Source organism: Aotus nancymaae, unplaced genomic scaffold (genome assembly GCF_030222135.1).
Source record: "Aotus nancymaae isolate 86718 unplaced genomic scaffold, 86718_ANA_hifiasm-v0.15.2.pri h1tg000040l, whole genome shotgun sequence".
Lineage (NCBI taxonomy): Eukaryota > Metazoa > Chordata > Mammalia > Primates > Aotidae > Aotus > Aotus nancymaae.
The window spans coordinates 108,594,702-108,622,150 of NW_026988454.1; the positions used below are offsets into that span (position 1 = coordinate 108,594,702).

The 27,449-nt window shown below is 38.7% G+C and overlaps 1 protein-coding gene across 1 annotated transcript in view; it reads right to left on the minus strand.

The window, feature by feature from the left end:
* Positions 1-15,459: 15,459 nt before the first annotated feature.
* LRRC1 (leucine rich repeat containing 1) overlaps positions 15,460-27,449 on the minus strand; it is a 128,996-nt gene continuing 117,006 nt past the window's right edge. The window contains exons 11-14 of the mRNA XM_012441631.3: positions 25,527-25,642; positions 19,890-20,062; positions 18,844-18,980; positions 15,460-16,959 (exon numbers count right to left, since the gene is read on the minus strand). Coding sequence (XP_012297054.2) covers positions 16,801-16,959; positions 18,844-18,980; positions 19,890-20,062; positions 25,527-25,642 — 585 coding nt within the window. The 3' untranslated portion in view covers positions 15,460-16,800. The remainder of the gene's footprint in view (positions 16,960-18,843; positions 18,981-19,889; positions 20,063-25,526; positions 25,643-27,449) is intronic.

A 27,449-nucleotide genomic window follows, 5' to 3' on the forward strand; every position in this document is an offset into this window, starting at 1 on the left:
ATTTGTAGATTAAATGTAAAATCCAAATTGACATAATTGTTAGTCAAAAAAGTTCTACTGAGGGAGCATGGTGTTAAATCTAGAATTAGATATTTAGCTAAAATGCTTTTAACAAATGAAAGTAAATTAAAATGTTTTCAAAAGTTAAAAGAAGAATTGGCTCAGGGTTCTTGGTAGTACATTCTGTTTTGTGTTATTTGGGTGTGATGATTTGAATAACAGGGATGAAATTGCCAAGAGAATTTATTTATATATCCTATGCATTCATAATCAAGACTTAAAATCTAAGTACACCGAATTAAATGGTATAAATTTTATCTTTCAACGTCTCTAAGAAATGGAAACAATTACCCTCTCTTTTTAACCAGTATTTTTTCTTACAATCAACCATAAATGATGCATAAAAGTGTCCTGTAATAATTTAAGATATCTTGTTCTCAATGGTGATTTTAAAATGAATACCTTTGTGGATAGGTGAGTGAATGCATTTGTAAATAATAACAGTATTCAAATAAATTTGCAAAAAAAAAAATTCTCTGCTTGGGATTTTTTTTAAACACAGTTAGTATGAATTCAGACCACAAATCTAAATGACTAAGAGCTACTGGTTTAAGTTCTCAGGGGAAATTCTCCTCTTTCGTATCTCCATCAATGTAAAACATGGTTTTTTTCCTGCCTTTTTTTTTTAATCTGGTGGATGGCAGGCATACTTCTGTCTCTCCTCCACTGAGGTGCAGCCTTTGATGTACCACCTTTGTTTGGGGTTTTTTCTTTCTTACTGGTGAAATAAAACATAATATATCTCACAGTAATGGTATCTCTGATTTTTAAAAACATGGCAAAAGAATAAAAAAGGAGAATGCATACTAGTGGGCAGTTTAATAGTCTACTTCAGGTGTTAATACATCCACTAGAAGTTTTATAAGATGGGGGAAACAAAATATTTACCCAAACTCTTCCCAGCGACAGGATTAAGTGAAGTTGGAATAAGCATTTGGAGAACGGCTGTGTAGTGAGATCCCTGAGGGCCATGCTTGAACCATTAACTGCCTTCTAAGGTATGTATGGGGGTGGTCTGAGTTTATTGCTGGATTTTACTGTGCTAAGTGGGGTATGGAAAGGTGGAGCAGCATGGAATGGCATCAGATCTTACAGCAACCATGCATAACAACAGCTCTCCTTCCTCCACTCCTCTCCCACACAACCTCATCCTCTAAAACAAGTGAAAATAAATGTAAAATAACAGTTAGTAGGGTCCCCAAACAGCTCATCTGCCTGTGGTGGCCACATATCTGAGTGTGGTCTTGAATGAGAGGTGATGAGGGCAGGAACCAGGATGTAGTGATGGAGATGTCGAGGCAGGAATGAGAGTGGAGGAGGTAAAGGTAGTAGGATGGATAGGCAGAGACAGTGGTGCCCTTGGTTTCAGGCTGGGGTAACTCTGTGTGTGGCAGTGCTATTAACTGCACAGAAAACACACTCAGAAAAAGAAGCACATTTGGGATATTGTATGTAGAGAAAATTTGACGTTGGAGGGCAGATTATATTTAAGGTATCTGCTCATTCAACAGGGAAAGGAAGCAAAGGGGCCAGGAAATGCACACCCTAAACACACTGAGGAAAAAAAACAGTTTTTCTTTACATGTTAAAAATCATTCCATAATCAATTGGGAATGGATGGAGGAAAGGTGAGATCCCTGAAGTTTAGATACAAATAGCATGCTGAAGTTAGTCAACTGAAAACATTAATAAAATTAGAAATGCCATTAATAAATAAGTGTGTCATATGACATATGTTTGTCATTCCTACTCCTTCTAAGAACCCCATATGATAAACACTATTGTATCCTTGGTGGAAAAAAAGTTCCAAGCTGTCAAGAAACTTGTCAAGGATGCTGTAGCTCTCAGCGTTATCACCATAATGCCTAGCACATAACAGGAACTCAGTAAATATCAGTTAACTGACAGCTGCATAATAAGAAACTAAGCCCCAATTTGGATGGAGGTCAGAACTCTTTCCACCAGCCAGACTGCCTCACCTGGTAGAGAGTTGCTCTTTTCTTAGCACCATTTATAGTCTTGGTCTCCAGGATGTCTTCTGCTGTTTACCGTTCTCCAAGTTTCTCTGTCTTTTCCTTCACTTCCCCTCCTGTTCTTCCTATCCTTCTTCCTTGGTTCCATAGCCATTTCTCGATCTACTAATAGCTTCTTCTCTTAGAAATTACCTATAATGATTTATAGATCATGGAATTACCACAGTAAAACATTTTTTAAAAAAACAAACAACAACCAAAAAAAAAATCAAAACAAAAAAGTGAGTTCTTAAAATAAGAATTCATTTACTTCAAAGCTCATATAAGACAAGTTTAATTTTTCAAATAGAAACAAATTTACATGAGAGAAGATGCTTTCCCAGAGCATGATCTATAAACATTGTGAACTTGGAGCATCATCACGATGGGGTTAATATCACAATGTGGTTACAATCTTTTCTGGGTATACAATTTTTTTGTTTAATTTAGGGTATCCCTCTTTTACTGCCTATTAGCTCTAATATTTTGCAGAGAATTTTCTCTTCGATTATAATGGCCATTATTGGCCTTCTTCACAACATCTTATCACATCTCTGCTTCAAATTTTGATTTGAAGAAACATTTTCTAGCATAAGTATCATCATGCAGCCCATGTTTGTATAATGTATTGTTATAGGATATAAAAAAGATTTAACCTGGTTAATAGGGACAGTGGTCAGCAGAATTCCCTACAGAAATAATTGATGCTTGTGAACCTTGTGCTTAGGAGAGCAGCTATTTCTGTTTACAAGATAACTTTCGCCATGAAATAAAAATGGCATGAATGTATTTAATCAATTAGCTAGCTTTTTTTGATGGGGAGAAAGCTAAGGGATAATCAGAATCACTTCCATTTTTTAATATAAAGTAAAACTTAATTTCATGTGACATTATTTGACATACACTGTAACTACATACATTTGATAAAAATCAAGGGGGGTCTTGCTTTTCAGGACTTTTCAGGAGGATGGAAAGATTATTTCTCTATTCTTCTGGCATATCTCAAGCAAAATATTGAATGTACACACTATGATTTTTTAAATTCAGTGATGATGGGAGAGCAGAGAATGTAGGAAATTAAGGAAACATGGGGTCAGTCAACTGTATGCCATCTTGTAAGATTACTTTCTAAAAATATTCTCTGAAAAAAGTAAAATAATCTTCTTTTTCCAGCCATCTGATTTACTAACACTATTAATAACAAAATGTATCATCAAGGATTTGGTCCTGCAAAGGCAAAAGCCTTTACTGGATTAGAAATTAGACAATGTAACAAGAAAGATGGGGAAAATATAAACTATGTACTTCAGGCTCACAAGATAAATTATGGCATCTGGAATCAGAAGACAGTTTACTTTCACAAATTAATGATTCCTAATCTCTTGTCATGAACAATAAATACTAATAAAAAGTGAGGTTTTTACATTTGTTGAACTACTTTACACTCCCGCCAACAGTGTATAAGTGTTCCTTTTTCTCTGCAACCTCGCCAGCACCTGTCACTTTTTGTCTTTTTAGTAATAGCCATTCCGACTGGTGTGAAATGGTATTCCATTGTGGTTTTGATTTGCGTGTTTCTAATGATCAGTGATGTTGAGCTTTTTTATTCATATGCTTGTTGGCTCCACATGTGTCTTCTTTTGAATAGTGTCTTGTTCATGTCCTTTGTCCACTGTTTAATGGCGTTGTTTGTTTTTATCTTGTAAATTTGTTTAAGTTTCTTATAGATGCTGGATGTTAGACCTTTGTTAGATGCATATTGGCAAACATTTTCTCCCATTCTCTAGGTTGTCTGTTTACTCTGTTGATAGTTTCTTTTGCTGTGCAGAAGCTCTTTAGTTTAATTAGATCCCATTTGTCAATTTTTGCTTTTGTTTCAATGGTTTTTGGTGACTTCATCATAAAATCTTAACAAAACCCCATGATGCAAGTTTACCTATTAACAAACCTGCACATGTACCTGTACAACCTGAACTTAAAAGCTTAAAAAGTTGGGTTTTGTTTGTTTGTTTTGTTTTGTTTTTGATGGAGTCTCCCTCTATTCCCAGGCTGGAGTGCAGTGGTACCATCTCGGCTCATTGCAACCTCCACCTTCCGGCTTCAAGTGATTCTCCTGCCTCAGCCTCCCGAGTAGCTGGGACTACAGGTACACTCCACCATGCCTAGCTAATTTTCACATTTTTAGTAGAGACAGGGTTTCACCATGTTGGCCAGGATGGTTTCGATCTCTTGACCTTGTGATCTGCCCACATCAGCCTCCTAAAGTGCTGGGATTAGAGATGTGAGCCACCATGCCCAGCCCAAAAGGAAGTTGTTGTTTTTTTTTTTTAAAAAGTCTTAGAAGAGAAATTGTTTGAAATTTAATACATGCTCAGAAAATAACCAGATTTAAGATGACTGGAGTGGACTAACACATCTGTAGTGCACACTGTAATGTGCAGCTGAGACCCCCTTCAGAACTAAGGCACTCATTCCCCCAGCTGTCAAGTGAGTCGGCTGCTCATTGCTCACAGAAACTGCCGTCTACCACAGGAAACGGCCTTGCCCAAGTTAGCGCCTCCTTTCCAGTGGCGGTCTACATCTAATTACTGGTTGTAAGGTGCAGCCTGCTTTCTTGTCTCAGCTGGGATCCTGAGCTCCTTATTAATCAGTTGAAGCCTCAGTTGCAATTGCACTGCAGTTCCACTTTCCCACTGCCCAGTTTTGCTTTCCTCACTCCTTACCAGTGTTGCCGAGAGCACTCCCCAGTAAACCTCCTGCATCCAAATGGGCATCTCAGAGTCTATTTCCCAGGGACTCAAGTTACAAAAACAGTAAAGCAAAAAGTAAATTGGTTTTTAGAATAAGTCTTCATGTAGTAGATCAAAACACAATTTCCCTATTTTCCATTCAAAGATTATAAAGAAAATACTTGAGACAAAGTCAAGTAATAAGAACCACAAGGATTTAGAAACAATGTCTATCAGGGCCAGGTGCAGTGGCTCTAGCCTATAACTCCAGCTACTTAGGAGACTGAAACAGAAGGATCACTTCAGGCCTGGAGTTCAAGACCAGACTGGGCAACATAGTGAGACTCCTCTCTATTTTTTTTTTTTTTTTTTTTAATTAGCTGGGCAAAGTGACTCACTGCAGTGAACTATGATTGCAGCATTGCACTACAACTTAGGTGACAGAGACCCCATCTCAACAAAAAAAAAAAAAAAAAAGGAAAAAGAAACAATCCCTTACATTTGTTCAATCCTCAGAAGAGGGGGCTGCACTGAGTCTAAAAAGTTAACCGGCAAGTTTATTTCAGCCGTAGTACTGGAAAATCCAGTTTCTTAGGCTGATTCTGTTCTGCTTGAAATGCTGTCAGCCTAAGAAGCACACAGAGTTCTCCAATGATTAATTAGATGTGATGCATAAATGCAGTGGAGAAATCTAGTCTGGAATACATTGTCAAGTGGCAAAGAAAATGGGGATCTCTACTGAAAATGCTCCAGCTTTGGTGAAGTTTTTTCATCAATCTTTAATTGGGCAGAGAAATACCATATGTGATTCTTATTTCATATTAATACAATCTCTTTTTTCCAAAAGTTACAATAGACACAATGAAGTAATATTTCCACTTTGAAAGTTAATTTTCACAATAGGCCTGTCTAGCAGGCAAATTTCTGTCTCCTGCTTTTGTAATCATCCTCTTTACCTCCCTACATGTTCTATTTACAAACCCAATCTTCCTCTCATCACTGCCCTTTTTCACCCCATCAACACCCACGAACACCTATTACATCTCATTTTTCTTTACCTTCCTCCCACTCTGATCCAAGCTAATGAGTTTCCTCCAACACAACTTCTTACAGCTTAAACTATACGTTCGATGCTAATCAACTGATAAGAAGCTTCCCAGAAACTTCCTTACTCATTATAGAGGAAGGCGTGTCAAAGGCATAAGGGTTCAAGCTGCAAGACATGACCTGTTAATGAGTTATGAAATTAATTTATTTGATTTTTATGAGCAATAAAAAATAATAAAATTGGAAATAGCAGAATTCTCTTGCACATAAAGTACCATGTTGGGAAACTTCAGTTTCAGCAGTGTACATGTATGTGTTCACTGGGTTACTACCTAACAGGTTCCTTCAAGAACGTTGAGTTGCAGTCAGAAAAATTGGAAAAGCACTGAGGTAGAAATTTTGAGAAAGAGGGAGCATTCCACAGAGTCGAATGCAGCAGACAGGTCTAGAAAGGCAAGAGCTGAATCAGTGTCCATCGGATTTGGCCCCAAAGAGGTCTGCTGACCTGGCTAGAGCTGTTCCACCATGCTGTGTATGAAGGGCAGAGTTTTCACGGTAGTGCACGGAAACTTAGAAGTGGGGAGAACAAGAATAGACCTGTTTTAAGAACCTTTGCAGAAAAAAGTAAGGAAGACAACAATGGAGGGGACTTAAGAGTCTATTTCTTGGGGACTCAAAATTAAAACCAAAAAGTAAACTTGTCTTTAGAATAAGTCTTCAGGTAGTAATCAAAAAATAATTTCCCTATTTGCCAATTCAATTCCCTATTCCCAATTCAAATGTTGTAATCATATTGTAATGAAAACACTTGGGACAATTAAAGTTGAGTAAAAGTAGCCACAAGGATTTAGAAACAATGCCTACTAGAGCAGGGTGCAGTGGCCCTAGGCTTTTGAGCTAGGTGATCAAGGCTTTTTGCTCATTTAGAATGGGACTTGAACATGTTTATAGAAGCTGCTGAAATATGGGATAAAATGGATCATCAATGGAACAAACTCTAAGAAAAAAAGGATCAGAGAGTGGCTGGAAGAGCTAGTTGGGATGAGGAAGTGAGGTCTGGGAAAGGAGAGAGTCCAGCAAAGGCATTCTGTGGCTGTGGGTTGTAGGGAATAAAATCTGGCAATTCACTCATGAAAGCCTTTATTTCCTCCATAAGATAGGGCTGACATTCAGTATCTAAATGTGCAATGTGCTGCCTTAGCCATTCTTAAAATATTGCATCTCTTCCTACAGGATGCTAAATAGTTTCAATCACGGGGTCTACACATCATGCAATGATGTTGCTCAGCCAGGCATACAGCCTATCCTTTAAGACAACTGAATAGAAATGTAACATAACAGTAGGGTCCCCAAACATAATAACAATGGGACCCAGAAGAGTGTTGAGGGTGTGTTCCAGTTCCTGAGCAGTCTGAGAAGGGGGTGGCATTTGCTGCAAAGCATCCTGATGTTGGCAGAGCAAGTGGCAGGGCAGGTCATGCTGTTGGTAGGGAACAAGGAACAGGATCTCTGAGTTCCACCCATTTGGAAAGCCTGGTTGTCCAGACAGGTGTCTGGCTGTGATAACCAGGCGACACATCCATCGCCCTCTGGTGGCAAAAGATAGTAGGTTGCACCTATTGACTAGAGGCAGAAACTCCTGCAAACTGTCTATAAAGGGTCAAATAAATATTTTAGGCTTTGAGTGCCATTTGGTCTCTGCATATTTAAAAATGGACATATCCATGTTCCAAGAAAACTTTACTTATAAAAACAGGCAAGGGGTCATTGTTTAATAGCCCCTGGACTTTAGTATTTTAATAAGAATACTATAAAAAAAAGTCTGACATTGTTCCTAACACAAATGGTGGCCCAGGGAAGGGCATCATTTAGATAGCAACCACCTAGATGAAAGAAGCCCTAAAGATGCAAAAATTATTTGAAAATCACAACATGATTAATGATTAGAACTACTACTCAGATCTCTAGGGAAGTAGTTTTATGATACATATAATATTGCTTTAGATAATAAAAAGGGACAGTTTTTAAAACGTGTGTATTGATCTATATATTACCGTATATTTTCACACCGCTTTGCTATTTTGAGGATCATCCTTAGGGTGACAAGGGGATAATGAATTTGGAGAGAGTGATGAAACCTTGGAATAGTTGAATAAGGCAACTTTTTTCCTAAGGACACTAAAATGATTGTCATGCTACATGCAGAATATAGATGAGGCTGGAGATCCTGAGCCTGGGTGTCTCCCAATCTAAAATACCAAGATTGGAAGATTTCTCCCCAAAGTCCAGGTATAAGGATAGATTGTGGGTTGGGAGGTTTTTGACCCGCATGTCTGGCACAGACACACAAATGAATAAGGTTTGGTTCCTGCTCACTGAAAGTTCACGGTGTGTGGGCTGATATGACACCACGCAAGTCAGGAAGGGTTAGAAAATAACCACATCTGGCCATCTGCATTTTCAATCTTTCCCTTAGGCACTCACCCAGAAGTAAGCATGCGTTCTACTTCTGTTAGCACTTCCTCTACTCCTATTAGCTTGTATAGATTAGCAAGAGGAGCTTAAAGGTCAGCACATGGCTAAGGAGATCAAATGCTCTTATGCCTCCCTATATGGAGCAAATATGATGCATTTCAGGATAGCAGAAAGAGTGGTAATTGCTGAAAACCTTCGATGTGCTCTGTCATCTAATTCTCCAGAAAGTCTTGAAGTCAGTATTATTCCCATTTTACAGAGGAGTTCACTAAGACTTGGGGAAGTTAAGAAAAACCTCTCAAGGTCACAACATTAAGTGCCATAGCTGGATTTAAATTCAGGTCTGCTTAACTCCAAAGCTCCTGCTCCTTCCAGCACACTAAAGCAGTGGTTCTCTAAGTATGTTCCCAGTAGCAGCAGCAGCACATAAGAACATGTTAGAGATGCAAATTCTCAGGCCCTACCCCAGACCTACGGAATCAGACTCTGAGAGTGGGGTCCTGCAACCAGCTTTAACACTGCCACCAGGGGATTCTGATGCATGCTCAAGTTTGGAAACTACTGCACAATAGCCTTCAAGAAGAAGAGGCTACTCCAGTAGGTGCCAGGCTACATGAGAGTGAGCAAGACAGGCTCAGCCACACTGAGCAGCCCTGGAGCTAAGGGTAGAGATGACTCTTCTCCACCTGTATGCCTGACTGAGCAACATCATTGCATGATGCGGTTTTTCTGCCCCTCACATTGTACTCGTTCTTTAAAGAGTAAGTAGTGATGATAGCAGAAAAGAACCGTATCAGAGCTTCATATTTGGTTGTCAACATCATTTCTTCTAAAAACCTAACTGCTACATAGATATGCTATTCTTGAGATGTGGAATAAAAGGTTAGGTAATTTACCCAGGGTCATGTGACCACGGGTGACAAACCCTGGGTTTCCCAAGGATTGCTGCTACCCAGGTCCCAGGGGCAAACCCCTTTTACCTGCTGGCATGCATCGAGACGACAGGCAGCCACTGATGGAGAGGAAGTCGACATCAAGCTGGTTATCTCATCTAGCTCATAATTTTTCTATACTGAACACCTTCCAGGTGCCTAAGTGAGAAAACAGCATGCATGAGGCCTGCTTTACGTCTGTCAGAACCCTGGCAAATACCTTCCTGGGTGCCTCTGCCATTCTCTGTGAGAAAGAGACAGAGCCAGAGCCTGACAACTCCCATAGCCATCGATGGCAACGCTCCTGACCTTCAGACATTCCAAAAGGATTAAAACCAAGAGCAACCCCCACCTAACAGACCCATCCCATAGCTTCTTCTCGAAACCTCCCAAACTAACACCGAAACTTGCCCCACCTATTATGCCTCTGGGCCAATGGGCAGGACCAAAATTCAGGAAGAACATGCACTGCCCAGACAAGTAAGCCAGTTGTTTTGTTTTTCCAAGCAGTGCTGAGCGAGGTTTAAACAAACAAGTGCTCACACCTACAGCCAAGGAAGGGCAAGAAGCAGCTGCCAGGTGTGTGAACATGAACACCAGATACTCGGGATCCAGACAGTCCCCCAGGAGAGCCCATTTCCAATGAATATTTCCTTCAGGTGCTCAGTGAAGTGCAAGTGCATGGGCAACTTTTGGCAAGCTGCTTTTTTAAAGCAGTAAGACCTCATTTATGACTTACCTTGAGAAAGCATCAAAAGAGAGGCATTTGCAGACTCTGCATTACATGGCATCAGGTGTGGGGTGTCACTCTATTACACCCTGTTACAAGCCCAGTTTCTTGTCATGGGAAGACTCCATAGGACCTTCTCTGTCACCGGGTGGTGGAGCCAGTTTCAAATAAAATTGAACATTGCTTAGTCACACAAGTTTCCTATTCTTCCTGTTTTCTGCTTCTTTGATTAAATGAGAGTTCCTAAAGGAGCAATGATTATTTGTCAAATCTTTCCCAACAACCCTTTATAAAAGGAGAACTTTAAATAATAAATTATGAGTCATCTTTCTTATTTCCCCCAAATGGCATGAAGGTCAAGTTGCAGCACCATAGATTTCCAAGTGTTCATTATCTGTCTTTTCTCCAAGGGTAGGCTATTAAAGGTAGTGAGTATTAAAAGTCATTCCTGACTAATTAGCTCACTCTGGAGCTCATTACCAATTTTTGGAAGATGTTGAAGCTTTCTCAGAGAGCTGATTACCAAACTGTCACTCTAGTTAATGTTGAAAATGTTATCAATTTTTTTCCCACTAGCCAAATACTTTATCTCCCAAGTTGCTTAGTATTTGCATATAGTTTGAGATGACAGAACAAAGATCCCATGAACATTTCCACAGCACTTAACCCAGGACAACATACAAGAAGTGAGTGAAGGTGGCAGGAGGGTTAGAGCAGGGATTTCAAACCTTCTTGGCACCAGGGACCAGTTTCATGGAAGATAATTTTTCCAAGGACCAGTAAGGGGGAATGGCTTCAGTATAAATGCATTACACTTACCATGCACTTTATTTCTATTGTTATTATGTTGTCATATATAATGAAACAATTACACAACTCACCATAATCAGTGGGAGCCCTGAGCCTGTTTTCCTGCAACTCAATGGTCTCATCTGGGGGTGATGGGAGACAGTGACAGATCATCAGGCATTAGATTCTCATAACAAGTGTGCAACCTAGATCCTTCTCATGTGCAGTTCACAGTAGGGTTCGCGCTCCTATGAGAATCTAATGCAGCTGATTTGCCAGGAGGCAGAGCTCAGGTGGTAATGCTCACTCATCCACTGCTCACCTCCTGCTGTGCGGCCCAGTTCCTAGCAGAACAAGAACCGGTTTCTGTCCCGGGGGTACAGGTTGGGGACCCCTGGGTTAGAGAATGCAGAATCATAGTGTTAGCAACCACTAGGCACAAATGAAGGCCCAATTCTGCATTGATTTCATTAAATTTCACTTAGTTCCATGCCAGTCTTTGTCTGTAACTTAGGCCTATATAATTTGGATAAAAACAGAACCATCACCATTATGGTAAATACAACTCTAAATGTAATTACAGGTTCACAGTGCTTTGGCTGGGGTGGGGGGGCAAAGTAAAATAAAGAGTTGATTGAAATGTCAACGGAGATGTGAATTTGAATTCCAACTTTGTCCCTTACTGTTTGATCTTGGGCACATTCCTAAAACTATTTGAGTCTTAATTATCTGCTGTACACAATGGAAATGCCACCACCTGCCTCATGGTGGTGTTCTGGAAAGTTGAGGCTGTGTTCAGCTACGTCAGTGTGGGGCACATTGTAAGTACTCAGTGAACGGTTACTATAGCTCATAGTACTATCTTACTGTAAAAAACGGCAGCTCATTTTTTCTTTAGAAGTTAAATGTTGATGCTGCAAAAGAAATTTGGGGTCGGACACAGTGGCTTACACCTGTAATCCCAGCACTTTGGAAGGCTGAGGCATGTGGATCACTTGAGGCCAGGAGTTTGAGACCAGCCTGGGTAATATGATGAAACCCCATCTCTACTAAAAATATAAAAATTAGATGATAGCATGCACCTGTAATTCCAGCTACTCGGGAGGCTGAGTCAGGAGAATCATTTGAACCTGGGAGGTAGAGGTTGCAGTGAGCCAAGATTGTGCCACTGCACTCCAGCCTGGGTGACAGAGCAAGACTCTACGTCTCAAAAGAAAAAAATAAAAACAAAAATTGGAGGATCCACCAGTCAGATTCTTGTCCAGTCAGAACTCAAGAGCCCTTGGCTAAAATCCATGCCTGTCACAATGACTGCCCACTCTGAGTTTAAAGTTACACTATCCTTCTGGCCGACTGCCAGACACAAAACCTCGTCTTTAATCTTCCACACAGCCCACTGAACACAAGTAACAGACCAGGTTCTTCTGGTTTCCCTTTCCCGCCAGCTGTCTGCTTTTTAAAAAAGAAACCACTCCAACAAGATGGGAGTGTTCTCTACATGCTCCAAGTCAGGCTGTACTAATTTATTTGTTCCAACAGGTTTTTCTCCCTGGATGATCCATGTCTTAAATTGACTCGTCCCTCCTGATACATGAAACCCTCCTCTGAGAGAAAGAAGACAGAACAATGCAAGAGGTGAAAAAAGAGATGTTATGAAAATCCGGGGTGAAATAGAGATAAGGCAAAATGAGCACTAGAGACCTCAGCTTAGAAAACCAAGGATATGACAAAGAGGGGGACATTTTCTGGAAAAGGAGACCCTTTTCTCAACCAGCTGTCTAATGGTTTCCTGGTTTGATCTAGTGTTACCTTCAGGATAGCTAGTTAGTAAGCCTGGTTAAAATGAGGAGGTTACCATGAGACCATTGCTACATCTACCATTACCTGCATAGGTAAGCACACAGGACAAATTAAAATCACCATCCATTACATAATGCAGGAGTCTCTATATAAAACCACAGGTGAAACAGTTTTCAAATGAAGTTTTCTCCATCAGAACTAGTGTGGGTCCTCATTCCTGAGAACACTACCCATCTGATGACACTCTGTTGGCTTGGCGGCAGGAACTGCAGAGCTTCTAATAACACTACTATAACAAGAACAACAGCATGACCTGTAATAGCAGCCACCCACTTCCTGAGAGCTTATGTTTTATGTATCCACTTAATCCTCACTCTAAGCCTATAAAGAGTATTACTGCCCCATTTTAGAGATGAAGTGCCCAAGGCCCAGAGGGATTAAACAGTTTGTCCAAACTTACATGGCAGGGCTGGATTCAAACCTATATCCATATGCATGATTCCACTGGCATGCTATGTTGACTCAAAAACTAACTCCAGAGCAGTTTTAGAAAGCATATTTGCTCGCTTTTCCAGAGCTTTGTTTTTAAATGCTGCATTGTGCAGTCACTTTCTTATAGATGTATTTTAAAACATGATATATGTTTTAAATACACACGTAACACATTTGGTTCCTTATAAATGCCTTAGTCTTGTGTTGCTAATTATTGAAGGTGAGTGATAGCTATAGCAGGGTCAATGATTCTACTTTTGTTATGTTTTGAATTTTCTTTTTTTTTTTTTGTATGTTTTGAATTTTCTATGATGTTATCTGTTTTTTTTTTTTTTTTAATTGGCTCTCTGGAAAATTGGATGAGGTAAGACAACAATAATGATGAGGTGAGATTTCAAGTCTCCATGGATGTCAGTGAGTGGCAGTGTCCCTAATCACCTTCTATTAATAAGCAGCTCCAATGCACAGTCTCTTGTTTGACAGCGCTGCTGCAGCCTTGCCACACACCAGCAGCACGTCCAGAGCAGAGCATCAGTCATTTTCTTTTTCTTTTTTCTGATACAGAGACTTGCTCTGTCACCCAGGCTAGAGTGCAGTGGCACAATCTTGGCTCACTGCAACTTCCACGTCCTGAGTTCAAGCAATTCTCCTGCCTCAGCCTCCTAAGTAGATGGAATTACAGGCGCATGCCACCACAGCTCATTTTTGACTTTAGAAGAGATGGGGTTTCACCATGTCGGTCAGGCTCGTCTCGATCTCCTGGCCTCATGATCCACCTGCCTCGGCCTCCCAAAGTGCTGGGACTACAGACGTGAGCCACTGTGCCTGACCAAGCGTCAGTCATTTTCACCAGGGCAAGATTGGCTGTTCAGAGTAACTCTCAGAATCAGAATTTTCCCAGCCTCCACCCCACTCACTAAGCATGTCTTGTTGGGTGTGGTAGATTTCACAGGTGATGGCAGAAGTGCTGCTGTGAGAGGCTGGTGCGAGTGATCCCACCTTGCCTGCTCACCTCATTGACAGCCAGCTAGTATGTTTTGAGACAGAAAGACTGGATCGGTCAGGACCAGTACTCCAAACTTTCCAGAAAACAAATATACAAACAATATCCAGGCAAACATTTTATAATTTCTTACCAGTCCCTCTTTTCATTATCAATGACTTTGATTATTTTACTTTCTTTCATTTTTTTGGCTATTTTACCCACTGAAACATAATTTTCTTGCTAAAAAGAAATAACTAGCTATGGGGAAAACAAAGTAGTTGAACAGGTCATACTAACCTCCTTTCCTGCTTTCACCTGTCACTCCCACAAGACAAACAGCTAGCCATACATACACTGTACTCCTCCCTTTCCTAAAGGAAGGGCTGGAGGGGGTGGGGGGGTCACTGACAGAGAAAGGTATCCTTTCACACAATCAAGTTTTTCTTATAACTACGAGAGGCACTTCTTGGAAAAAGCTTGGCATGTTCTCAAGGTAGAACTGTCTGGTTGGTCCTGTTTCCACTGTGAAGCTTCAGTTTGCTTCCAGCACCCTGAAGTTCCAGAGCATTGCAGTGTCACCAGCATAAAAGATTAAGATGAAAGTGACATTTCCCTCTCAAAGGAAGAAGGGAAACAAACAAAATCCCCCAAACTGAAAACAAAAAGCAAACCAAGTGAACATGAACTAATGGAGACAGGCCAAAGGAAATAAACTAGGCGCATGACATTTCCTAGGAAAATTTAAGCACACGTACACACCATTCTGACCACCTCCGGTCCACTAAAGCCATGATGAACTGATAGCAAAGGATGGGCTTTATATAAAAACAAACAAAACACGCCATGCACGTTCTAGTTGTTCTTCCACATCAAGACAATTCTCATTAAATAAAACCAATTTGCTTATATATAATATCAGTCCATGAGTTAGTGGCATCATCTTTATAAGCGTAAAACAAATTAGAGGATGTCAAAAATCTTAAAATAGAGACAAGAAAACTGGTATACACAGATTACGGAACAAGTATAAAACCGACTAGCCGAAACTCACATACGTGTTACGTACTTTCAGCTCCATAGTTTAAAAAATACACACATATTTACATACACACAGCCTAAACAGCCAAGTGAACCCAACAAATAAATGTATAGAAGTAAAAGAAAGTATTGTATTTGGTTGGTTGAAAATGGGTTTCTAAGAAGTACAATTGGCCAGATAGCCACAACCCAAAGTTATAAGCCAGAGTCAAAGGTAATTCTGGGTTCTGCCCTGTGTAAATGCAAGTGGGAGGTTACTCATAACTGACGGGTAATTTAGATATTTAATAGACCAGAGCACATTGTCAAAGAATTTGGCTACCTGCTATCACTTGAACATACAAAGTAATAATTTTTAAAAAGCTGTATGGCCAATGTCCAGGATGAATTTATTTCATGGAGAAAAAAAACAAAAAACAAAAAACATGATTTTCCTAGACACCACACAGTGACTGGCACTTTTCATTTCTCTTTTATCACAGCATACAAAAAAGAAATCAACAGAAACACACCAAAACTTATCTCAATATCCCTTAAATTAGCAGATTTAAAATTAAATATTGAAGCAGTATTTTGTGATACTTTGATTCAAACTCTATTTACAAATTAAATTGCACTTATAAAGATAGCAACATTTCTATTTTGATAGTAGGTTATTTTGCTTTATTGTGGCTGTATATCTGGATATAAAACTTTTAAAGCTTTCTTGAATAAAAATCATTATTTTGCAGTACATAATTTATATGCCCACTGAATGTCTGAACCAGTTTTCTCTTTTTGTACTTTTCTGCTCTATTTTATTTTACAAATGGCACATACCATCAGAGTAGGCAGAGTCTGACACTGAGCTCATTATGAGAGACTTATTCAGAAAAAGTTAAAGTATAAGAAGTAAAATATTAGCAGTCAAATCCTTTGGTTCATATTTTCAAAAAAAAAAAATCAACCGATATAATTACAAATCATTGATAATTCATCTTTTTGGTTAAAAACAAATCCACTGGGTAGGTTACTGATGAAAATGCAACACTGCTTTAAAATACGACATTTCTATTCTCATCTCACTGCTGAAAGATGCCATTGTTTACAACTGATTGGACATGACACAGGATACAGTAAGGCACAAGTGGATGGTACAATAAAAACAAATACTTTAGGACTTGTTTTTCTGCACAAATACTAAAATATGTACCGTTTTCAAGATAAAATAACAAAAAAGAAATACATATTTTTGTTATGAAATACCTATACAAAATTTTAAAATTTACACCATCTGAGCTGCCAAAAAAGGTTTAAAAAGTATCCATTTTTTCCCCATACATAAAACTATCTCTCATCAGTAGGTCCAAGGGAACGTGGGCTCAAAATGTCCCAGTACTTTATGGAAGGGAGGAGGATAAAAATTCCCCTTTCTGTTCTCCCTTACCCCAACATAAGACAAAAACAAAGGTCGGATGTTTACAGTAGTGTATTCTACTTATTACAAATAACTGAAATTTAAAAAAAAAATCATGCCGGGAGACCACTGGTGCGCTGACTGGCTGCGGGTTGAATAAGGCACTTCCTGGGAGACAGCAGCTTCCCCACACTCCACGGGAAGATGGCGCGCCAGGGCTTGTGAGGACAAGGAGCACGCGAGGCTCCTCGGAAGCAGACAGGAACGTCTCGACAGCAGAGGAAGACACAGGAGGTAAAACTTGGAGGTGAAACTCTACACAGAAGTGGTCACTCGGTCAGTGGCATGATTGACCTCGTTTTTGTTTGAGTCCAGTCCTTTAGCAGCATTCATGTCATTCCGTAAATTCTCCACTGTCTTTTTCATGTTCTTTAACTCCCCTGGGTGTGGGGTGGCTCGCCTTAGAAGGGTTCTCTAAAAACAAACAGTGGAGTGAGTGCTTTGGGTTTATTCCATTACTTTTTCAAAACATGCAGCTTCAAGGCACTGGCATTCCAATACAACTGTTACCTTTTTAGAAATTAAGAGTTAAAGTAGGTGGAAAAGCTTTCTTTGGAGTTATGTGGATTTATCAACTGCTCACTGATGGTTAATAGAAAGGGAAAGGGAAAGTGTTCCATATAACTTACCTAGTTACAACAGAAGGATTACTTTTAGAATACAAGAACACTTTAAAAAATATGAAATTACTGTAAAATAAAAATAAGTCTCCATAAATAGCAATAACATTTTTAAATTTAGGATATAATTGTAGGGTGTGGGGAAAGAAAAAGATAACAGAGTAAATACACATTTCTAAATTAGAGTCACTATAATGTTCTGCTATTACCCAAAGCAATTCTGGCTTCTTTCAACCCTTGAGGCATGGGAGTTAAAGAAAAAGGAAAGCAAGAGGCAAGCATTTCTTCTCTTATTTTGCAGTTGTGTGTACTATTTCTGTGACCTACTGATGAAAGTTCTCATTCTTCTAATAAAGACTGAAAGTTAAGTATCAGGGTATGAGTAATTTTTAAAATATTATTTAATATGTTACATGATCTTTAGCTCATAAAACAGCATGTACATCTTTTAAATGGCCTATCCTAGTTTGGGGGAAGCAAACTAGGTTAACAAAATGCTGGAAGAGGCAAGGAAGTAACTGATGATAATCACACTCTTAGAAGTCTTGAGGTAGGCATTAAAGAGTCATTGACAGTGAAGTGATTTTGTCACACCTAATTTGCTTATTGCCCTTTACTACTGTAAATGCCTAAAATCCCATTTGGTGACAGCTGGGATAATAAAGCTATAGGCAATAATATAAAAACTGCCTTTGTTTTGGGGGCTGCAAGTACTCCCTTTAAGCTCTGCTTATGAAAAATCTCAATTAGTACAAGGAATTTAAGAAGCCAAAGTCAACTGCTAGGAAGATGTCAAGCTTTCTCACCAACACCTAGAGATGCCGGATGTCTGAGAGACATTTTCAAGATGAAAGTAAGGGTGACTGGTAATTTCCAATTTCTGAACAAAAACTTGTTAAGTAATCCAACTAAGATCATAAGCCCTCTACAAGAAGGCGAAGGTGAGCTGGTTATATGAAGAAGACACAGAGGTCTGGCACTAAGTCAAATCATGGTGAATCGATGGAGTCAACATGGGAAGAGACAGCATTCACTAGGAACAATAAAAAAGAAAAGATTCTCCATGTTAAGAAAACAGTGGGAGTGGGAGGGGAAATTATCACAAATAAAGGAAAAGAAGCACCATAAAAGCAGCACAACACAATAAGAGGCCAGGTGCAGCGGTGCACACCTGTAGTCCCAGCACTTTGGGAGGCTGAGGTGGGTAGGTCACTTGAGTCCAGGAGCTGTAAACCAGCCTGGAAAACATGGTGAAACCCTGTTGAAAATTTTTGTATTTTCACCCTGGACAACATGGTGAAAATACCAAAATCAGCCAGGAATGGTGGCAGGTGCCTGCAGTACCAGCTACTTGAGAGGCTGAGGTGGGAGGATGGCTTGAATCCGGGAGGGCGAGGTTGCAGTGAGCTGAGATTACTCTACTGCACTCCAGCGTGGGCAACAGAGGGAGACCCTGTCTCAAAAAAGAAAAAAAAAAAAAAAAAACAACCAAGAGTTCTGTATGCCTCATTTACCTTTTGTGACTGAATACCTAGAATTACCTAGTTTTGTCTTGTAAAAAAATTCCTAAATGCTGAAGGCAAAGAAGAGAAGATACAAATTGAAAATAAAGAATATCCTTATTAGGTGCCATTCTCGATCTTAATTCTGAACTTCCACAGAATCTCCATTTCCATACCGTCTCGTTGTCTTCTTCATCTTTCTCATCCTCTAAAAATCGGATTGCACTGACTCTGTTGACAGCACGCTCATTCCAGGCTTCATCAGAGACATCATTTACCAAGCTCTCCAGCGCACCACAGCGAGGCAGATTCTCTGCAGTGACAAAGACCACATCAGCAGGGAACTGCAATTCATGTGACTGGTAAATGCTATCAACTTTGAGGCTGACAAGGCAGAATCTATATGGAGGACCAGGGGTAGAACACCAGAAATAAGGGGGAGCAAGTTTGGCTTTAAAAAACAAGCAAATACAGAATTCAATAAGAAAAAGAAAAAGGCCTGGGACAAGGTTGCCCCTTCTTTTTTAATGATGTATAATCGTATTTGAGATCATATCAAATATCTGCTAAATTAATGTTTAATATTTCATCACAGAATGTCATAATTTAGAGCCCCTTTTAAAATAATTATTTTATACAACTTCAAAACTGTTCTGACAGTGATGTGGCTGCACATGTTGGACTTTGCTCAGTAACACACTCTACCATATTTCTCTCTAGGGCCTGAAAGTCCTCCCCCTGGGACTCCCATTTCCTGAGGGCACTCTGGTTCTCCTCCACCAACCCCAGCTCTCAGCAAAGGGTTTACTACCATTTTGATGTTAATATGAATATTCTGTTTTGCCACACAACTTACAAAACAAAGATACAATGACTCAAAATAATTCACTGGCTTAAAAACGGTGTGCCAGAGGTATTAAGACTAATCCTCTGAACTATCACTCGGTTACCACTTTTTGAGGTATTATATTTTCAGCCTTAGCAATAACTCAAAACCAAAAGGCTGGTTATGGAATTTCAGACATGATAAACAGATATGAGTGGCCCTTCTTCTGCAAGGATGTAGGGTAACCGTCCCGGAAGAGTCCCACAATGGCCTCACCTGAGCTGGCTCTAGGTGCAGACTGGAAATAATACAATCACATGTGGAAGTAAGAGGCCTTATGGACAGACATTACTCATTCTTATGGCCCTGTGAATACTGTCCTTAAATTAAATTCACCTTGACAAGTAGGTTCAGAAGGCAGCTGAGGAAGTAAGACACAGGTTAAAACCTTCTCTCCTGTGGTGTAGTCTGTGTCTGTCTGGAATGTAAGCAGAGGCTGGGACTGGTTGTCAGATAGCCACAGAGCCTTCAACTTCAAGGCAGTCAGGGATAAAGGCAGATGCAACAACCTAATTTTTAAAAAAAGGAGACATCACAACCTCAAATTTTATAATCAAATCAATCCCTATCAATAAAATCAGGAAAAAAATTTAAAGGACCTTCCTGAGATCGGATTCAAAATGTAAAAATGATGTTATGTTAAGACACTTGACATACTCTTTGCAAGTGGACTCTTCAGTAGGTTCCTGTGCTTCCCTTTTTCCGCTCTCACTTCTCCCATTAGCACCTCCAGATTATAAGGCAAAAAAAAAAGAGGGGGACATTATAGGGCACATTTTTAGGGTCTTGTTCTAGGTTTCAATGTAAAGAGAGAAAAAACAAGTCAAGGTGATTTTGGAAGGACCCAGAGGGATGAGTTCTCTACCTCCGATGGCCACAGCCTCACTGACAGGGCTAGTGTGAAGCTGTGAAATCACCTGTTTCATCAGGAGCACTTAATGAATCAGGCCAAGAGGGAGTGCCTGGGGTGCTAAAGAGTTTAAGTTGCAGCCAAAATAAAAATTAAACACCACTTTGCATGGACTCCATTTGCTTTCTCTAGGGAGATTATTTCAGGTATTCTATTCTAAACCTTTATCTCTCAGTTTCTAGAGGCTCTTACTTCTCAGGTTCCTAGGTGACAATTAATATCTACATCAGACTATTTCAGTTTCAAATGAGGTAGTACGTATAAAAGTACTTTAAATGTTATAATATGGCACCTAAAGATTAGTTTTATATTTATGTTTGCACAAAGATTTCACAGACTGGCTGCAACCAGTAGAATCTATTTAGTAAAGATCATTGCCAGAAATCATAGGTGCACCTATATCCAGTTAACATTAGCAGGAAACCTCCTTATACATCTTACCAACAGATTAATAGTGAATTATCAGACACACATACCATCTGAATTGACAGAACTTATGGGAAATAAACTAGAACTCTCTAAAGATATGGAAAGAAGCTGCATTCCAATAATACGAACTAATCAGAGTAAAAGCTAGGCATAAACGGGTTAAGAGTATTAACAACAAATGCATTATTAGGAAACTGTTCACAGTAACAATACATTTTGCAAAAGATTTCTGGGTTAGTTTCAAATCTGAGAAAATATTTTCTTTTCCTTAACAATCAGTCCAGTAAAGGCTTAGTCCATCTCATGCCTATGTATTGGGCGCAATACTGAGGAAGTACTGTGAAGCTGTAACTTAAGTGGGAGTGAGGTTCTTAAGCCAGTGCATCCATGAGAACTGCACATGTTAGAGTACCCTTGGAAAGACCATGAATTGTACAATATTTCACTAACGAGAGCCATATTGGGTGAGAAATACATATTTTTAAATCCTAGAATCCACCCAGTGCCACCATGTGCTCATACCAAGAGAAGGACACCTGAGGGAACCTAAGGGAGCAGCAGATTCACAATTCTATGTCTTCTTACTCTGAGACATTTGTTCGTTAAGGGATAGAACTGAACTATCTTGTGGTTATACAAAAATTCTTTCTCCTCCTATCCAAAGGATGTTGCATACATATAAATTCAAATGTAAGGAAGTTAAAAACATGTATTTTCCAGGTTCTGTGACAGAATTTTTTTAAAATAGCCATTTTATACTGTTAAAGCTTCAAGTACATTAAACTCTTTTATTTTATTGAACAAAAATATAATTTCTTTTAACTTTTTCTCCTATATATTTTAAAAGAGGAATCAAGCTAACACCCACTAGAATGTTTAAAGTTTCAAGTATTGAGCAAGACACAGTCAGTATCTCTACCTGTCTTACTCATGAGAACACAGAGAAAAAAATCAAGACCTGAAAACTGGCACAAAACACAGATACTCAAACATGGTCATTGTAACTTCTCAGACTAATAACTGGCTTCTCAGCTGAATGTTAAAGCAGAGTATAAATAAGAGGCTAAATAAAGCATCAATAATATTAATAAATAACAGCTTCTAAGGATGACAAACCATATGACAAAAGCCAAATAAATTACTAGACTCTACAATAACAAATCTTATCATCATTAATGAGTTGCTTGAAACACCAGTTTTGCTGCAAAGAATCAAAGTGTCAGCTTGAATGTGACTGCTGTGACTGAATCCACACCACACATGAGCTGCCCACTGTCTTGTGGACAGAGGCATTGCCAGTGGTGTCCAAGAGAAAAAAAATGTCCTCTTCCCTGAACAGTCTGCCCACAGAGATTCTGCAGGCTGGCTGATCTTCTCACTAACTCACTACAGCCTGGGGGCGAAAAAAGACACACACAGGCTTTTCTGTCTCTCTTGGGTAAACTATTCCAGCTACAAGTCAGGAAATAGATGAAAAATATATTCCTGCTTTCCAAAGGAGCTAATAATACATTTTTGGTTTATTCTGGTACCTTCTGTACACTATACAATCAACACACAAGACACCACAGCCCTTAGGCATCTCTGTGTTCTATTTAGGACCACGTCCCCCAGAAATAAAAAAACGTGTGGTTACTATTCACGCCAGTGGTACAAGGACTAAAGCAAATGAATAACCATACTGTCAGTCTCTTGTCTCCAGTTATATCCATGACCAGCCCAGCCCCAACTGACCTTCCATGCCTGTGAACTACTACAGCAACTACTTTCTCAAATTTATTTAATATCTAAGCATGGCCTACTGATTAATATTAGCCAGTGACTGAATACATCTTACAATGTGATGTTTCATGTTTCTGTTACCTTCTGCTAGAAGTTTTAATCTCAAGCAAAGTTTTCAAGAATGTTTAAAAATACATATAAATTGAGAACATAACTGGCTAAAAAATTAAATAATACTAAAATATCTAAAATGAAAACTCCCTGCAGCCTCAAGTCTCATCTAGGAGAACTACTATTAATATTTGGGTATAATGCACAAATAAGTAATGATTTTTTTTCTTTTTTAGGAAAAAAAAAAACATCAAAATGAGAGCTCTACTGTTGAATATTTTCCCCTTTCACTCAGTATCTTGGGTCTCCTTCTGTGTCACTGCACAGAAAAATAATATCTCATTCTTTGAATTCTTAGTATTTCACAACAGTATGCTGTTGTCTTTTAAATTTTTTAATTTAAATCTTCAGTTTGGGTAAAACATACATACATAGTACAAAATTCAAAAGTATAAACTATTTCCTATTTTCTAATTAACAGCTGTTGTTTCTAATATTTGGTACTACTAATATTTCAAGTAAGGAAGATCTTCAAATACCCAGTTTTGCACACTTGGTGGATATTCCTATGGGAGAGAGTCTAAGTATTAAGGAATTTTGTGTTCTGTGCCTGAGTAATTGACAATATAAGACATCTTTCCCTTACCATCACAGATGGTTTAATATTTAGTTTCCAAGTGACAGGTTATAGTCATCCTTGCTATAATTTATCCTACCAAACTGCAAAAGAAAGTTTCTGGAAACCCACAGTTTAGGCTTCCAGCTGCCTTGTGTTATTTTCATATACTTGAAAGAAGAGCAGAAGCTTCTGTTGTATTTAGTATGATTTCCCATGGTATGACATTTCTGCAAGTTAAAAGGCTGACAAGGTAGCCCTTTTATAAAAAATTAGTTTCTATTCTGATACTTTAAATAACTAGTGATTAAATATTTTAATGGGTTTAAAATTTGGTTATGAATCTATATATGCAGGGATGAAATGACACACTTAACTGACTCAAATGAGCTATGTAACTCAACTTATGTAACTCAACTTTTTAATTGGGTTTTCTCCACCCTAGGCCAAGCATAATAAAAATTTAACTTTCTCTTTTTCTGAGAACTGGGGAAATGAGGCTTTCACACGTATAAAAACAGTTTTTCGGCATCATAGCCATCTTTCTGCTTAAGAATTAATGATGCAAATTCATGCTCACTAGTGTGTGAAGAACCAGCGAATGTGGACTCATTGAGTTTCTACTGCTAAAGATGAAAGATCAGGAAAGAAGTATGCTTCTCAAGCTGTAAAGGCTCATGTTATGCTTAGTTCAGCAGAAATCTGAGGTTCAACTCAATTTAATCCTGGGTTCCAGAAACCAGTTAGTGGTCTTAAGAATCTATCAAGATGTCCTGAAAGCATTAACTTTTAAAAGGTGAGCACTCCCTGAAGCTATAACTCACCTCTAGATTCCAGCTGAGAACTGCTGTTTGTTTAGCCCTGCTGTCTATAATCCATTAGCAAGAATAAAAAATGGTGGCCTGTGCCTGACCAAAATGACCAACTAATCAGCACTCAGGAGACAGCCGCCCACTCTTTAGACTGCTGGCCTTTACCATTTAAGATCATTGATCATCTTCTCCCAAGCAGTTGAACCTTTTTCTCCTCTCTAACCATATCACAGTCAAAAGCAATTTTTAATTCCTTTTGGCAAGGAAGTCTGTGATATAAGCCATTCTGCAGTGGCCTGCTATTCATCCTGTAAATCTATTAACATTTTCGCTCCATTGAAAATATTTACCGGGCATCTGTTATGTGCCAGGCACTGTGATGGAACAAGTGATACAATGACACATAAACCAGAGTATCTAACTTTAGATAACTTCAGGCTTAGTAGGGTTACCCACACGACAACGGGCAATTCTCATATGGTACTGTGACTGCCATGGTAGGGGAAATTCCCCAAATGCAGATTCAGAAAGGAGGCATTCTGGAGAAAACAAAGCTTGAATGATGAAGAAGACAGCCAAGGAGCCAGAGAAGAGGGTCCCTGATTAAAAAAAAAAAAAAAAAAGCCTATTTCTGTTCACAGAGAAGGCACATATGACATTTGGGGTGCTGAAAATAGCTAAGAATGACTGAAACAAATGTATTCCACAAAGATGAAGAACAGGCATATTCTAGAAACTGGCATTCAGTCCAACATGACCTCTGCTCTGCAACTTGAGAAATGGTGATGCTGTGAGCCTTGGGGATACTAGTCTGGCAGCTCTGAACTTTTTCTGGATTATGAATCATTTGGAGATTCCGACATTAGCTGTAAACACTTCCTTAAATACACAATTTTGTTTGTATTTTCAGGGGATTCAGAGTCACCAGCAGATTATATCAAGATCCCCTAGTTAAAACTGAGTTCAAACTCATTTGCGCTCACTTTGCAGGTGAGGAAACTCTGAAGCCCATGAAGACTTCCAAAAGCTACTTGGAAGAGCTAAGCCACAACCCGAGTCTCCCCATTCTCAGACCATAGCTCTTTCCCTGACATCATTGTACTGTCGTTCTGGGAAGCATTTCTACGAAAGTGTCCACCGACACTTTGCCTGGGCAAGAAAAACCACCATGCTCAAGTTTTCCCTGACCCTCTCTGCTCCACTGGGCTCAAGCACTCTACCCACATATGAAGAACTCCCTGGGGTTTAGGGCATTTGAAAAATTGGGATTATATTCTGTAAGATGAAGCGAAGACAAAAATTGAAGATGCACTGCAAAGACTGGGATAGATGTGTATTTGTTTCTCAAGCAAAGCAAACCACAACAAGCTTACCTGTTCCCTGCCAGATCCAGGACATGAAGTTCTGTCGCCTGCGACACCTCTGCAGGTATCCGAGTTAGTCTATTGTCACGCAAACAGAACACAGTGAGGCTGCAGCACCCTCCAATCTATGGTGAGAAAGAAAATACAGCATGTTTTTCAGTTTTCTGGGGGAGATGGAGTAGGATCAGAGTAACTTGTTTACCAAACAGTATAAAAAGGATGCATAAACTTATACTACATAACTCACTGGTCTCACTGATGACCAACAATCATTAATTTAAATCATACAAAACACAGCCCTGTATGTTCATAAAAATCTCTGCAAAATGATAGACATACATGTTCTAAATTAAATCAAGAAAATCAACGATATAGTTTAAAAATTTTATTCTTAAGAGGAGTCATTTTTCCACTGCTGATATCTAACACAACTGCGTCTGTGAAATATGTTAACCAAACTATACAATCCGGAAAAATACTATGTGGTAATATAGAAGTTTAACAATTCTAGTTTCAAAAGTTAGGCCAAAGGTGATACTGATGCACACACAATTCAAGACTTCCCCATTATATTCACTTCAGCATTCTCAGTGTTCCTTTTTATTTTATTTTTCAAAAAAGAGGGATATCTTACAGATGATACAGTACATTAATTTCCACCATACATCTTTTAATAGTTTTTGGTCATTCACAAATTAATGTGGTAAATTCACTCTTTTTGATGAATGTAAAATCAACAGTATTTTCACAAAAAGTGAACGGAGTAAATCTATACATCCATTTCTTCAGCTATGTTCTGCTCACAAAAGCACACAAATCAACATCGGCATCCACACCAAATTTGATTATCTTTTTTTTTTTGCAATTTAAAGGTAACTGAGCTTTGTATGTGTCTGGTCTTCAAAAAAGAACATAAGCACACACACACAAAAAATCCAGTAATTCTCCTAAACAAATTGGTGGTGGTTTTTACAGTCAGGAAAACTGAATCAAGAGGGTGGAAAAATAGCTCTATCCCAGACACAACATTCTGCAGGACTCCATAAAGTACTACATTCTTCTTGTATTCACTCTCCTGACTAAGGGCAACTGCTAGAAAAGGCTCATGAAGGAACCTATTGATGTCTCTCCAACACATGGAAAAATACTACTGCAGAGCCTCCCGCTTGAGGAAGAGAACAAGACTCGAATGGTCAATGATATCTGAATATATCCTCTGCCCTTTTCTATTTATACATGTGTTTAATATATGTATATAATATCCTAAGAAGCAGAATGCATATTTGTGAATGGCTACATAATTACCTTCATACACAATCTTTTTATTTTCTCCCTTAAAAATGTATTAAACCACATTAAACATTTCAAAATAATGTATTAAACCACAATATTTAACCATAATGTATGTAAAAGAAAAATAAATACATAAGTAAATGTAGACTAACATTTGCCTCTGGTCATGCAGAAAGCACCCAGATATGTAGAAGGGCTTTTAGATTGTCCCCTTTAGTCCCTGCATTCATGTATTTTTCATCCCAGCAAAAATGGTCTATTCATTATACTCTAATTTGAAAAATTGGGATTTTAAATTAAAATGGTCAGGTTGCTGGCAGGGGGTTTTAATTTAATTGGGAAATTAAATTAAATTAAAAATGGTCTATTCATTATACTCTAATGAATAGACCATTTTATATTTTTATAAATAAAATATTTTTTATCAAAATAAAATATTTTTTATCAAAAATAATTTTATATTTTTGATCCCACTGTTTTTAATAGAAACGCCTTTCTTTTTAAAGCTTACCAATGATCTAAAATTAGCTAAACATCCTCTATTCCTCCACAGAGTCTTCACAAAACCTTTTGGTCCACATAATAAAATGCTCTCTGCATTTATTTCATTATTACGATCTAACTCTCTGACAGCACAAA